This window comes from Pyrenophora tritici-repentis, chromosome 3 (genome assembly GCF_003171515.1).
Source record: "Pyrenophora tritici-repentis strain M4 chromosome 3, whole genome shotgun sequence".
Lineage (NCBI taxonomy): Eukaryota > Fungi > Ascomycota > Dothideomycetes > Pleosporales > Pleosporaceae > Pyrenophora > Pyrenophora tritici-repentis.
The window spans coordinates 1,738,749-1,753,295 of NC_089392.1; the positions used below are offsets into that span (position 1 = coordinate 1,738,749).

The 14,547-nt window shown below is 48.4% G+C and overlaps 6 protein-coding genes across 6 annotated transcripts; 3 read left to right on the plus strand and 3 right to left on the minus strand.

Moving 5' to 3' along the window:
* Positions 1-612: 612 nt before the first annotated feature.
* On the plus strand, positions 613-1,374 carry PtrM4_080310 (PAT1 multi-domain protein; the record flags this gene model as incomplete). The annotated part of the gene is made up of 1 exon (XM_066106427.1): positions 613-1,374. The coding sequence occupies one exon, from the start codon at positions 613-615 to the stop codon at positions 1,372-1,374; it is 762 nt and encodes a 253-aa protein (XP_065963365.1).
* Positions 1,375-1,866: 492 nt separating this feature from the next.
* On the minus strand, positions 1,867-3,258 carry PtrM4_080320 (LipA, acetyltransferase and hydrolase protein; the record flags this gene model as incomplete). Its single annotated transcript, XM_001940905.1, has 1 exon — positions 1,867-3,258. One exon carries the CDS (start codon positions 3,256-3,258, stop codon positions 1,867-1,869), a length of 1,392 nt encoding a protein of 463 aa, XP_001940940.1.
* Positions 3,259-4,791: 1,533 nt separating this feature from the next.
* On the plus strand, positions 4,792-9,246 carry PtrM4_080330 (uncharacterized protein; the record flags this gene model as incomplete). Its single annotated transcript, XM_066106428.1, has 1 exon — positions 4,792-9,246. The coding sequence occupies one exon, from the start codon at positions 4,792-4,794 to the stop codon at positions 9,244-9,246; it is 4,455 nt and encodes a 1,484-aa protein (XP_065963366.1).
* A 1,389-nt stretch (positions 9,247-10,635) lies between these two features.
* PtrM4_080340 (uncharacterized protein) lies at positions 10,636-11,127 on the plus strand (the record flags this gene model as incomplete). The annotated part of the gene is made up of 1 exon (XM_001940906.1): positions 10,636-11,127. The coding sequence occupies one exon, from the start codon at positions 10,636-10,638 to the stop codon at positions 11,125-11,127; it is 492 nt and encodes a 163-aa protein (XP_001940941.1).
* Positions 11,128-11,867: 740 nt separating this feature from the next.
* Positions 11,868-12,278, minus strand: PtrM4_080350 (uncharacterized protein; the record flags this gene model as incomplete). The annotated part of the gene is made up of 3 exons (XM_001940907.2): positions 11,868-11,963; positions 12,046-12,132; positions 12,213-12,278. The coding sequence occupies 3 exons, from the start codon at positions 12,276-12,278 to the stop codon at positions 11,868-11,870; spliced, it is 249 nt and encodes an 82-aa protein (XP_001940942.1).
* Positions 12,279-13,538: 1,260 nt separating this feature from the next.
* On the minus strand, positions 13,539-13,751 carry PtrM4_080360 (uncharacterized protein; the record flags this gene model as incomplete). Its single annotated transcript, XM_066106429.1, has 1 exon — positions 13,539-13,751. The coding sequence occupies one exon, from the start codon at positions 13,749-13,751 to the stop codon at positions 13,539-13,541; it is 213 nt and encodes a 70-aa protein (XP_065963367.1).
* Between the last annotated feature and the right edge of the window lie 796 nt (positions 13,752-14,547).

Below are 14,547 nucleotides of genomic sequence, written 5' to 3' on the forward strand. Positions count from 1 at the left end.
TTTCTCGACCTTCTTTCTCGACCTTCTCTCTCGACCTTCTTTCTCGACCTTCTTTCCTCAACTCTTCACTCGGCCGATACCTCACTTTACTTGAGGGACTCGCAACGTAACGGCCACTATAGGGTGACAGGGAGGTTTCATTCTTGTTGACAAGGCACTTCTGGGGGAGTGTTGGAAAGTGCATGCAAGGCGTTCAGTGGAAGCATATAAAGGGAGAAGAAGCTTCGACTGCAAGACCTATACAAAGTAGTGGGTACAGCTGATCGGCTTATGGGGGAGTGTTGAGAATATTCCGGTCACCTGTCACGAGGACGCTAAGTCACATGACCCACACCGCTCTATATTAGCCGAGCTTTGTATAGTTAGCAATTGACACACTTACATGCCATGACTGAGAGAGTCATTCTTTCTCAACAATGTTTACTAATATAAAGTCTAGCCTTTTTAGCAAGCTTGCCGCCCAAGCCAGTGCTTGGAGACAAACTCATCGATCCGCGACTTTGTTCTGCACTCCCTGGTCAGTTCGCCTCATCAGAACTATCAGGAACCTTAAGTAAGGCCGAAGATCAGTTCTACCGGAGAAAGGATCGGAGACGCAAGAACTTGTTTACTATGCCTCCCTCGACAACACCACAGTCTCCATCAACCGTGGAAAAACCTAGAGCTACACCAGGCTCTCTTGAGCCTCGCGACAATCAGCAGAGACAAGCATCATTTCCTCAGCCAGGTCACCAACAGAGTCATAAACCAATTTTTCAGCCAGGACCTCAGCAAGGCTTCGGTGTACTAATACCTCGGGAGCAACCTACTGCGTACAACGACATCATGTCTGGTCGGGCTGCAGTGAACCCTGTTCAATCACGTCATGACCAAGCGCAGGCTGGATCCTTGGACACTTCAAAAAGGCCAGCTCATACAAACACCTCAGCTCCACGCCAACAGGAAGCATCTACATCTACATCCGGACCCTCTCCGCACCCTCCCCAGACCAACGAGTCCGTTTCTCAGCAGCAAAATCCCTCCCACGCCATCCTCTCCCAACCTCCCGCCCTCCTATCCCAACCTCTTCAACCTCAACAAGTCACTGCACCCACCGCTCCTAACCCGCCCCACCAAAGTGAGTCCACCACCATACCAGACATACTCCTCTGGAGCACCTCCGCCGAGCTCGAAGCAGAAATGGCTGCCTTCCGGAACCTCCCCCGAGCCGAGAAGATGGCTAAACTGACAAAGATTCTCTCCTCACTCCAGGCAAAACATGCGGAGAAGGTCTTGCCTCCAAAGAGCGTGTCACGCGAACGCAGGACTTCTGTGGGTAGGAGCCGTGTGACGAGGTATGAGATGAGGAAGAGACAGGATGCTGCTATGAGGTAGCGCCACTATCACAGCGCCGGGGGTAGGTGGGGGTTGATGGGGAGGTTGCGTATCATCCCAGGTAGTCAAATGTGAGGTGTAGCGTTGAGGTACCGGGTGCGCATTTGCAGGTTACGAAGGAGGGAGAGTGAAGGATGAGATGCTGAATCTAATGCTGTGGAAGACGAGTAATGGTGATTTATGATAGGTGGAGAGTTCGGTCTAGCAAGGGTCGGGGAAGGCCAGAGATGATTCATCGGATGCCGCATTCCGACGTGAATGCTTTCTGACATGATTGCTGTAAGGGTCTGGGACTTAGTTTCCAGTATCATGACTTGAGCAGGTACTTTATCAATTGATAGGTAGTTAATGCAAGTTACCTCAAGGGCTATTGCTGATAGAATACATCTGTATTAAGATTGAGGTCTGAAGTATAATTGAGGTCTGAAGTATAATTGTGAACGTATATAACATGAACTGAAGCGAAAAGACCGGCCATCTTCCCTATGAAACTCACCCAGCAAACGCCCTCACTGGGGTCTCCGTAAGCGACTTCTGTGGATAGGCCAATATAAGCACAAGTGCTACAGGTATAAGTCCAGTAGTAGCCAGGACATCATCCAAATCCAGCCCAGGCGCAGCATAGCTATCACACACACTCTTCACATCAATACGCTCCAAGCTTCCCGGACCCTCGTGTTGTAGCGCATCAACAATCAGCGCGTACGTTAGGGGATTAAGCAAAACACCAGAATGTCCGTAGAAGGAACCACCCGCTTGGCCCTTGCATACGGCCTGAACCTCGTTGTTCGAAACGCCCACATTGCGGGCATCGTTGATGAACGCAGATGCAGCGGTGCCTTCCTGTGGCTGGACAACCTCGTCGAAGAAACTGGAGTAGAAAGTCGTCGTGGGCACATATGCGCTGTCGCCGCCGTTGCTCCTTAGGGATCTTACATAGTCTGATGTAGCTTCTTGCTGGATAACAGAAGGGGCACAAGGCAGGAGCCCTAAGTTGCTGTCTGGTGACAAGCAAAGCAGATTGGCCAACACGGTGCCCTTGAAATCCGGAGATACGGCCAGAAAATCCTTGACCAAAGGGCGAGTTGAAGGCCAGTGCTTGAAAACCCATTGTGTGTCCAGGCCGCCTTGGGACCAGGATATGATGGCTATGTTTTCTTTGTTTTGTTTGGAGATGGCGCTTATGTAGTTGATAGCGTAGGCTATGTATTCGGCGTTTGTTTGAGCATCGCCGAGCATGGCGCCGGGGATGTTGAGCCATACAGGGTCGGCATAGCTTTTTCCTGTGAGCAGCTTGCGTAGGTTGGAGGCGAAGTTTGTGCCGCCGTAAGCGCCAGTTCCTGGTACAAAAATGACAGGGCGTTTGCTACCTGCACCGTAGACGAAGCTGGGTGGGATGTAGATAGCTTTGCGTAGGGCAGACTCTGAGAGCGTATAGGGTGCGTCGGTAGCGTTCTTCTTTGGATAGATGATCGTCGGTGGCGAAGGATTGTTGGTATTAATATTGTTCTCTCCTACTGGCAAGCCGCCAGTAAGGGCCGCTTTCAGCGTTTCATCGAGAACAAGGCCGTCGACTATTTGCTCCGCAGCAGCGGAATATAAGTCTTGTCGTGGTGATGGTTTCGTCCAGATGTAAGCTGCTCTTCCCATCGCATCTTCGATGTTGGTAGGTCGTGTTAGGGGTTGTAGTTGCTTTAGGATATTGAGCACTTTTGTTGGATCACCCTCTGCGACTGCCCTATTGATATCTCCGAGAAGGTTTTGTACGAACGATACTACACCGGGCAGAAGGCCAGGCAGCAGACCATCTGGGGCTGGGGTTGGGACGGCAAAAGACTGCGAGACAATGCCCCAAACCGCCAGTGATACACCGTGAAGACGCATATTGACAACGACTTGACAGAAACTCTAGATATCTCGTATTGCAGGATGAAGGATCGAAGGATTGAAGGAGCCCTGCAGGTCATCATCGGCAAGGGCGTTCATTTCTTATGCATCAACACGACTTCTTGACATGAGTCGTGGGTCCATGAACTCGTCACTTCGTTCTATCCCCGCTCGAGGTCGTAGGCTCAGGAACTGCAGCTAGGATTATACGAAATGTTATCTCCTATCGTTCCGCGGCCAGTTAGATAGCTATGATGTTTACCATGATTCCCCGTTTTGGTAAACGCTGCCGTGTCATTGACTAGCAGAGGTGAAACCTGCCGCAGCAACATCTTAGTGTACGACGATCCTCGTGTGTATGACGATCTCCATAGGGAAGTGCAGAATTTCCCACGCTTTGATATTGGCCCCCATGCATGACCATGTCTCCCTCGGGCAGATCATGGCTTTCTTAGGCAAATCAGGTAGCGGGAGATATGGGATTTGGCTAGCGTGCGTCACTTACGGGTTCATAGTGCTTTTAGGGCGGTTCGCATTCGTGTTTTAGTCTTCGATACCTCAGCCAACTCATTGCTTTTGCGCGGCTCGCCAACGTCCAGGGTCTTGACAAACATACCAAAATATTTTGTGTCCCATTCATTGTACGAGGAGCGCGTTGATACGGTAGTAGATAGAGGAATAATGTTTGCAGTTGTCATGTTTAAAAGGAACGCGTTCGTCCGAAAGCGGATCAAAGGTACGTGGGGATGCATTGCCGAGATTCGCCAATGCTAACAGGCTACGTAAGTTAATTAGGGTTTCTGTTGAGAAGATGTAAGGTTCAGTCCAGGTCGGCGGGGATGAGGCTCGTGGAAGTAAGCCCGAGCAGAAGGACCGACGCGGAATGATGATCTGTCATGTAAATCCCCAGATCATCATGATAATAAGAAGACAGAACAACAGCTCTTAGTGTAGTTCAATCCAATACGTGGTGACCTAACATACCTCTACTCGGTTCCCTATGGTAGTCATACCACCAGAGGAGACCTTGTTCCAATAGGTTATGAGCCCGGTTGCCTAACCCAACGTTATTGGTTTTAAACACCTAACCAAGTCACGAAGGACTTAGATTCGAGAAGGAATCAAAAACACTCACCCAAGTCACGAAGGACTTAGATTCAAGCAGGAATCGGAAAAGAGAAAAAGTCGTGTACAACGCGGTTGACACGCAACCATACTTACACACACCGTCTCCACGCTCGAGAACCGATAACGACTGCACCACCCGCAGAACATCGCCCGCATCGCCCGCATCGCCCGCATCGCCCGCATCGCCCGCATCGCCCGCATCGCCCGAATCAACCGCATCACCCGCACAAGATGGCTGCAGAGAAGGAAGAATGGAAGATCCCCCAGCTCACAGCCGAAAACCACGATACTTGGTTTCGCCGAAACAAGGTCAAGCTTAAGGGGAAGAAAGTCTTCTATGTCTGCGAGAAAAATCTGGTACAGCACTGTCAAATAGCAACAGCTAGTAGACTAACGGAGGCTATGGAAGAGTTGGAAATTGCTGAAACAGACAAGCATACCAAGATCCGCGTCAACATTGAAAAAAGAGACAAGTACCTAGAAGATGAAGCCACTGCAATCGATCTCTTGTTTCGGTCGCTTAGCGAGGATGACCAAGCCCTCATTGACGAATACGATACTGCCTTCCAATTCTGGGCCTACCTACAAAAGAAGTACACCCAAACTGACGCCACAACTGCCAACATATACATGACTAGAATTCAAACGTTCACATTTAATCCCGGGAACACGATTGTTGGATCATGGGAGAAGCTAAAGGACTACCGACGTAAACTTGTAGCAGCAGACGCCGACACCAACGGAGCTTACAAGGACTCTGCACTACTACTCGTTCTTATCAGATCACTTCCGAAAGAATTCAAGACTACGATTGACACCTTAAACGCCCAACTTAACCTCACGGTTGAACAGAAACTTAAGTTTCTGGAAGAGAAGGAGGTTCGAGACCAGCAAGACGCCAACGAAAAAGCTCTTCCAGCATTCCGAAAGACGGAGAAGTATGTTCCGCCTTACAGGCGTCGAAATCATAAGAACTCGCCACTATCGTCTGACTCCGAATCTGGTGCCAAATTCACGGTCCAATGCTTCCTTTGTGATGGAGCCCATGGCGTACGAGACTGCCCAAGACGTGAGAGAGCTCGAAAGCTCCTTAAGGAATACGACGCTAAGAAATCATCTAAGCTGCTCGTTAAGACACCTAAGCAAAGGAATTCCCACAAAAGGACTGGCAAAGCATATGGAGCCGAAGAAGTCAATTCAGAGTCAGATGAATTATCTGAGACCTCAGACTCCGAACCCGAGGAAATTGAGACATGCCGTCTCTCAAAAGACATCGTCGGTAAGGCCTCTCCATCTACCTGGGCTGCCGACACTGGCGCATCCTCTCACATGTCTGACCAACCCTCATTATTTAGACGAATGATTAAGATCAAACGAAGAGTCGTTCGGGTTGGAGGGGGAGAATTATATGCGGACTGGAAAGGAGAAGCTCAAGTGGTGTGTAAGGATGGATCGTCGACATGGCTGTCAGAAGTACTGCTTGTACCTAACCTTGGAGTCAATTTGTTATCAGGAAGAAGAATTTGCGCAGCAAGCCTGAAGGGTCGTTTCAATTCACACGCACTATACTTCAAACTAGGAAAGAAGGTTATTATTGAAGCAACTATGGACGACGGCCTCTACGTAGTGTCACACATTGCCGATGGATACCAAGAAACAGCATTTCTAGGCACGGAACTCCATGCACCAGTTAAGAGCGAGCTTAAGGTTAATGAAAAGGAGAGATACTTGCTGTATCACAGACGCTTCGCACACCTAGGACCTGCAAAGATTGCTAAACTCCACGAAGTTACAACTCTCCAGAAGAAGATTCAAGTTCCAGAGAAGATAGAAATCTGCGAAGTGTGTTCTCTGACGAAAATGAAGAACAGCATCCCTAAGCAGCTGAGAGAGCATAAGGCCACGAAGCTAGCCTTAGTACAGTTTGACATTGCAGGACCCTTTCCAACATCTCTGCGAGGAAACAGGTGGTTCCTCCTTATTATTGACAGTTACACGCGAAAAAACTGGGTTATCCCGCTGAAGAAAAAGGGAGACGCACAAAGGGAACTCCAAATCTGGAAGACCTTTGTAGAACATCAAACTGGCGAAAAGGTTAAAGGTGCTGGAACTGACAACGCACCAGAACTTCTACAGCAAGCCGAGGAATGGAGAGTTACACAGGGCGTGGAAATTCAGCCTACAACAATTGCTTCCTCACACCAGAATGGACCAGCTGAGCGAAACATCCAAACCGCTGAAGCTGATATGAGAGCAATGCTGAAAGACGCTGGTTTACCAATTGAGTTTTGGGATGAAGCTGTCGAAGCAGACGCATACCTGCGAAACCGCACAAACACAGGACCCACGATCAATGGAAAGCAAGTCAGTCCTGAAGAGGCATTCACAGGAACGAAACCATCCATTGACCACATCCGTGTATGGGGGAGCAAATGCTATTCTTACATCAACCCCAAAACGATTCCAGCAGACCAACGACATGACAAGCTCGTGGACCGTGGCAGAGTTGGAGTATTCATGGGATATTCTGAGACAACAAACAAGCAGTTCAAGTTCTATTCGCCAGAGCTTGGATACACCTCAAGGACAAGCCGATTATCAGTGGACGAATACACCCCTGGAGGAAAAGTTGAACTACGACTGCGAAACATACCAGCTGGACCACAAGGGACGCAGAATACGATGCCAGACCGAAAACCAAGAGGAAGACCTAGGAAGGATCTGGAATCATCTCCTGCAGAACCAATGGAACCACCTCCTGCCAAATCAATGGAACTATCTCCTGCAGAACCAATAGAACCATCTCCTGTCGAACTAATGGAACCATCTCCTGTCGAACTAATGGAACCATCTCCTGTCGAACTAATGGAACCATCTCCTGTCGAACCAATGGAACCATCTCCTGCAGAAATAGTGGAGCCAGTTCCCGAGAACCCAATAGAACTGTCGTCGGCAGAGCTAACTCCCGAACCAGTTAAGCGTCACAGAGGAAGACCAGGGAAGCTAACGACTATTCCCCCTACTGCACCATCTGATGAGCGGGTTCCTAATCTTGTGGACGAAGAGGGACCCGAAGAACCGTATACCCAGTCTGTACGAGAAGAGGAGGCTCCACGATACTTCACCAGACAAGCCAAACGAAAGAGGTCTAACGAAGAGGTTGTTGAGGACGAGAGATTTAGCAAGATCGTTAAAGCTATGCTAGCCCAAGCTGGCCTTATAGAAGAGCAAACACGACTATCTGAGAAGGCTTTTGCAGCAACCGAGATCGCAGGAATCCAGATCCCCCAGACACACGAGCAAGCTATCAACGACCCAAAGTATGGAAAGCAATGGAAAGCAGCAATACTTGAAGAGATAATCGCGTTAATGGAGAATCGAACCTGGGAGGAAGTTCCAAAGCCAAAAGACGCGAACATGGTTGATTCAAAGTGGGTTTTTACAGTCAAAACAAATCTCGACGGGACTGTTGAGAGGTTTAAGGCACGCCTTGTGGCAAGAGGTTTTACGCAAGTACACGGAACAGACTACAACGAGACTTTCGCCCCGACAGTTCGCATGGACACCTTACGTCTGTTTATGGCCACTGTCGCAGCGGAAAACCTAGAATGTTTTCACTTTGACATCAAGAATGCTTTCACAGAGTCGCATTTGAAGGAAGAGATCTTTCTTAAGCAACCCCAGGGAGTAGAAGTTAAGAAAGGATACGTCCTTAAAGTTCTCCGCAGCCTATATGGACTCAAACAAGCTGCTCGTGACTGGAACTTGTTAATAAAGAAAGAACTTCTGGCATGGGGATTCGTGCAAAGCCTTGCCGACCCGTGCATGTTTATCCACGAAGAAAAACAACTCCGTATCCTCGTCTACGTTGACGACATTGCTGTTGCCGCAAAAGATCGAGCTCAAATTGATTGGTTCTACAAGAAGCTTTCTGGAAGATTCAACACCAAGAACCTAGGGGAGATTCATAAGATCCTTGGAGTACGAGTTACGCGAGACAGAAAGCGCCGCACAATCTACCTCGATCAAGAACAGTACATACACGCAGTACTTGACAAGTTTGGAATGTCTAGCAAACAACACAGAGACAAGAAGATTCCATCCGCAGATTACACGTCATTTAGGCCAGCCACTAACAACGACACCCGAATCGACATCACTGAATACCAGCAAGTGATAGGGAGCCTTATGTTTGCTATGGTTCTTACACGCCCAGACATTGCATTCACCCTCGGAAAGCTAAGCCAATACATGAGCGATCCAGCAGAACATCATGGCCATGCGTTGAAGAACCTGCTACGATATCTAAGGTCGACAGTAACAATGAAGCTACGCTACGGACCAGGGGGAGTACACTCGCAATTTGTCATCTACTCTGATGCTGACTGGGCAAGCGACATGGTAGACCGAAAGAGCGTTTCAGGGAGCACTGCAATGTTCTACGGAGGTCCAATATCATGGTCTAGCAAGAAGCAACGGTCTGTTGCAACGTCAAGCTGCGAATCTGAATACATCGCACTATCAACATGCTGTAAGCAAGGCCAGTGGATTGCTCAAATGTTCAGAGATCTTGGGTTCCCAAAGTACATTGGAAAAGACACCAACAAGGTCCAGATGCTAGGAGATAACCAGGGTGCCATTGCACTTACAAAGAACCCTCACCTTCACGAAAGATCAAAGCACATCGACGTCTGTTATCATTTTATCAGAGACCTAGCAGAACAAGGTAAACTCGACGTGGCCTACGTGCCAACTGTAGATATGGTGGCTGATGGAATGACAAAGCCGTTGCAGCGAGTCGCATTCGAGAAATTCAAGAACCAATTAGGAGTTGTCCTTAGACCGGACCTGCCCTGAGGGGGAGTGTTGAGAAGATGTAAGGTTCAGTCCAGGTCGGCGGGGATGAGGCTCGTGGAAGTAAGCCCGAGCAGAAGGACCGACGCGGAATGATGATCTGTCATGTAAATCCCCAGATCATCATGATAATAAGAAGACAGAACAACAGCTCTTAGTGTAGTTCAATCCAATACGTGGTGACCTAACATACCTCTACTCGGTTCCCTATGGTAGTCATACCACCAGAGGAGACCTTGTTCCAATAGTTTCTCTTCGATCGCAAATGTGCTGCGTCGATGTATCTAAGCCAACGCCAACGCGCCTTCCTCCGCCTTCCTCCGCCTGACATCAGCGTCAGACTCCGCAACAATCAATCGGATCGGCATGATTGATTCCTATCTAGGTTAAAGGCTGCCTAATGAAGTAATTCTTTAACCTATATAGGAATCAATCATGTCAATCGATTGATTGTTGCGGAGTCTGATCAGCGTCATCTCGGTTCCCGGAGACCGCGCGTCCTGATCATCGACGATGAATGGAAGAATGAACAAGAGCTGGTTTCTGGCAAAAGGCAGTGCCATGAAGTTTGGCAAAGATCCGGTAGCTACTGCCATGAGAGTAGACCTATCCGAGCCTCTGTGCTCAATTTGAGATCAGTTCGGGATGGAATAGACACAGTACTGGAAGTAGTAGTAATAGTCTGTAAGTGCTCTTGGCACGCCGATCGACCCCTTCCAAGACGACCAGTTGGGCATACAAGCCAGTAGGAAAATGTCCCGCACATCTGTGGAGATCCCGAATATTGATCTACGCTGCAGCAAGTTCTATCTACCATGCCAGATCTGGTGCTAGCGACAGCCATTGTGCCAAGTCCATCTAGTACATAGAAGTGAGAATCACTCCTCCTTCTTCGGTCAGGTCGAAATATCATAACTTCCCGTGACTACCTAGGTAACTGACCAGCTGACCAGCCGATAGAGCCAATGTCTTCAATCATTGGTAGCATGGACATCGTGATTGGGAGAGACCATGATCCGGTCACCGTGGGCTCTATCTCCGTCCAGGCTGTTTTTACCGCCAAATCTGCCTAGAATAGGAACTTGCCATGGCGTAACATAAAACATGGTGCGTATACTCATGGACCACTCGGAATTGATTCATCGGGCGAAAGAGAAGTCGCCCAGAGGCATGTGAGTTGCCGTCAGGCATGATAAATACAAGACATCACAGCTTTTGCTATAGATCAGCACACTACAATTTGTTCAGACAAACCCGTTTGACAAACTATAATGTACAAGACATATAAGGGCAGTTGGCATCATATCTCGTCATAGGAAAATCTGCTCACGGAATATAAGAAAGGTATCCCAGAACAGCAACACAAATAGCCAAAGTAACACGCTGTTAACGATGGTTGACACTGGAAAAACATATCAAAACTCTGAAGAGAACGCCAAAGACGACCCCCAAGCCCCTTTGATACAGCCAGGTCCCGATGACAGTGCGCCTTACAAACTCCCCTGGCCTTTGATGGGTCCTTTATCCAAAAACAACGAAGCTCGAAACGTGGCTGATAATTGGATTGGAAATGAACTTCTTCCTCGCCTTGAGGACAAGTACGGGCCCCAAGCCGTCAAATCGAATATGATCAGTGGCTACTGGCCTGGCCTATTCGACAAGGCCATGGTGCTGGGTGCCATGTTATCGCGTTGTCTAGAACGGAACAATGATTGCGATATAGATCATGTGGTTTCAGAAATTCTTTCTGGCCAGACATTGAATGATTTGTACGCCACTGTGGCTAATCAGAATACGGAATTCTTGATCAACTCACTAGTATTATTAGCTGCAATACCCAAGCTAGCTCCGATTGAAGCTCATAGGGAATCATGTAAAGAGTAGTCAGGAGTTCCACTGCTTCTCTGTTTGTCAATGATATGACAAGGTATTGGAACATAATAAGCCGTTGCTATGGATCAGTACTGGTTACATAAGCTACAGGTTAAATGCTGGATTATCCCAACTCTCAATCTGCTTCCACAAATCAACGTCCCTCTTTGTAAACAGGTCTGCCAAAGATATTGGGATAAATATGCATGTAGCTCGAGCACTTTATGTTCAATATTAATCGTTGGTATTTCTCTGTTGTCTACTGATGTTAAGCTGTTTTAATTTGGGGACTATTTCTAAGGCTGGTGGTGAGTCACATGCGACGAACTCTGGATCGTGTGCTTAATCGTTCACAAAAGACAAGTAAGAAGTATAGTAAGCCTGATAAATTATCCTCATGAGCGCGAAAGCTCCAAAAGTTTCAGCGCTGAGTGTTACAATGACCTGAATACCGATGCGGACCCTCGTTGCGACCACTTTGCCCAAGAAGAGTTCGCGATTATGCTTTGGATAATGCTGGATGAGAAGGACGAGGATAATTCGGTGGTTGGTAGTTGATGTTGAAGGCGACTCCGGTCGAGAGGGATGCGAAAATGATAGGATAACAGGTTATGATTCCATTAATCAGACACATTAAACGCCTATGTATTCCCTAGTGTGCTCCATCCTCAGCCGTGGTAGCAGTCATTCATGAAGGAAAATACCCATCATAACATCCGTGATACAGTACCCGACGCATGGATAGACGAGGTCTACTTTTGCTTCCATCCACCCGCAGGCGGCATTCCAGGATTTGTCATATCGCAGCAGCAGCCATTGTTGACGCACTGGCAGGATCCACTGAAGCCCTTAGTGAAGAGTTAGTTATATGTGTGACTGGTGCGTTTTGCATTTTCTCCTTGCGTGGCTGATAGATTAGGGTAAACTTACATCGCAGGGGCACTCGATGCAGGCGATGTGTACTGTGTCGTCGCCATCACGCGCGGCAATAGCCTTGAAAGAGCGGTTGAGAGAGATCTGGCTGATGTTTCAGCTTTTTTTTTTGCGGAATAATCCAGAGAGACCATAGGGGTGGGGAAAGCAGGATTCAAACTTACAGCTCCTGGGGCGGCCAGTACGGTGGCAGTGTAGATTGCCGTGCTGATGAGGAGGATGAACTTCATTGTGTATAAATGGTGGTAACCGTTGATCGGAAGTGATATGTGGGGTGGTATGCGTGGAAATGGTGGTTTTGCAAATAATATATAGCGCAGCTGTGAGTCTCTTCGAGAGATGAACGGTGAGGGTTGAAGGTGAGTAGTGGGTCGGTTATCAAGGACAATGATATGACGCTCAGTTGTCGTGGTGAGCACCTCATGGGCTAGGTAGTGCGCTTTTATACACTTAGTACTGCCACTGGTAACAGCTAATCTTGGCGGTGCTGGACGAATGAGTGGCCAGGAAGTGCGTGAATGATTGCTATTGTTCCCACAATCTCACCATGACTGCATCGAAGGATTAGTCCTCTGTTCAGCCTTCTGCAGTACAATATTGACCGAGCAACCCAGCTTCCTTTTTTCACTGCTTTCCGGTCAATAAAACAGATTTGGCGTTCGTTGTCGTCGCTGTTCTAGCTTTAGACAGGCTGGATAATTCCATTTCACGAACTTCGCCGCACACCATCATCCATCGCTCCTCTGCGCCACGGCTTACTACAGTCTCAGTGGACTCTTTGATCCCCGAGGCGAGAGGCACGGGTAGTTACGATGTTGGTCGGGCGTTAAAGAAAGCTCATATGCCTTCCTGCGATGGTCAATCCCGTTCTGCGCCGCATTCTCACACCCTATGAGCTATGAGATAGCGCCTGGCCAAGGAACAAATTCCAGCGAATTATATTATCATTTCCAGTGATTACAGATGTAGAGCGTTGCCTATTGCTGCGCTGCGCCGCACGTAAGATGGAGGCCTTGGGGCCGAGATGTCAGCGCCAACATCGCCAACAGCGAACAAGAGCGGGACCCAAGAAACCCATGGAGAAGTGGCGACTAGTTATTATTAGTAAGCCATTGGGATCCTGGTATTCTCTGTCTCACATTGTGTTGGGAATGGGAAGAACCGTAGGGAAAAGATTGGTGCATCTTGGGATGAGCACAGATTCGAACTTTCTCTATCTAGCCCCACCGTCCGTCACTCACGGGCCCTTGTCTTTTCATTTCCTCAAGTCACTCCGACTCCTTATATGTGTCACTTTTTTTTCCCTTTCATCGGCCGGGGAACCAAAAGTTCGCATCAGGAGCGAGGCCAACGGCAGTCGTTCATGCAGCAGCCGCTCGGGACGCAATAGCAATCTCCATAGAAGCCCTAAAACCCTTTCGTTAGCTTCTTTCACAGAAAAAAGAGGTAAAGGACTGAACTTACATCGCAAGGACACTCGGCGCATGCCTCTAGGACGCTGGTGGACGCGGGGTGATCGGAGTTCTTGACGATCCTGAACGAGCGCTTGAGTGAAGACTGTGAGACTGTAAATCAAGTGCTCCTGTAATACAGGTCAAAGCAGAGGAGCATATGAATGGCATCGGATGTTCACTTACAGCTCCTGGAGCGGCCATAACGGCGCTGGCGAAGAAGAAAGTGGTAAAGAGTGAAGTGATCTTCATGGTTGTGGTCGTCTTCTTGAGCAACTTTTCAGGGCAGAAAACAAGCCTCGCAATCGAAGATTTTAGTGGAGTAGCGTTGGATTCAGATACGGCAAGGCTGAGGCGGTATTTATAGGTGCACTGACAGTAGCGAGTCTGAAGACGGTCAACCGGGACGCCCTAGTAGAAGGACATTGAATGTCGAGAGCATGCCATCATCGCTTGCTCCAAGGCCCACATAAATAAGAGCGCAATTGAAAACAAACACAGACTCACTAGTCCGGTTCACGAGCTGCCATCAAGGCCAACATGCAAACCCAAGCTCATTGAAGCGTGCTTTCACAGATAGTACTCACGTCCGTCTTGCGGTAGGTACATTCCATTCGAATGTGCGTAGAACTTTACCTCATATGGCATCTTCCTTCCCTGGACTCCTTGGTCTTTCCCATTCAATATTTGATGGTATTGGAACAAGACTTGTTCACGTGTGATTGTGAAAGTGCAGAGGACACGTGCCTAGCCTTGGTTGTAGATAATGAGATGAGGAGAGACTGAGACCGAAATAGAGAGATGTTGAGGTCTTTGCGGTAGGTTTAGAAGCGGCGAAAGATAACTATCTAGGTACATAGTACTATTGGTGAATGTCCGGAGCGAGAGTCGCTATACAAATCTGCACTTAACTTGGTAACTGCGGCTCTCATACACGCTACACGACTCATCCTAAAATGCCATGTATCGCAAAGAGCCGATAACTGATGTGGTTCGCATTCGTATCTAACAGGTAGTGCCTCGTTCAGGAAGCCGCACCACGATCACA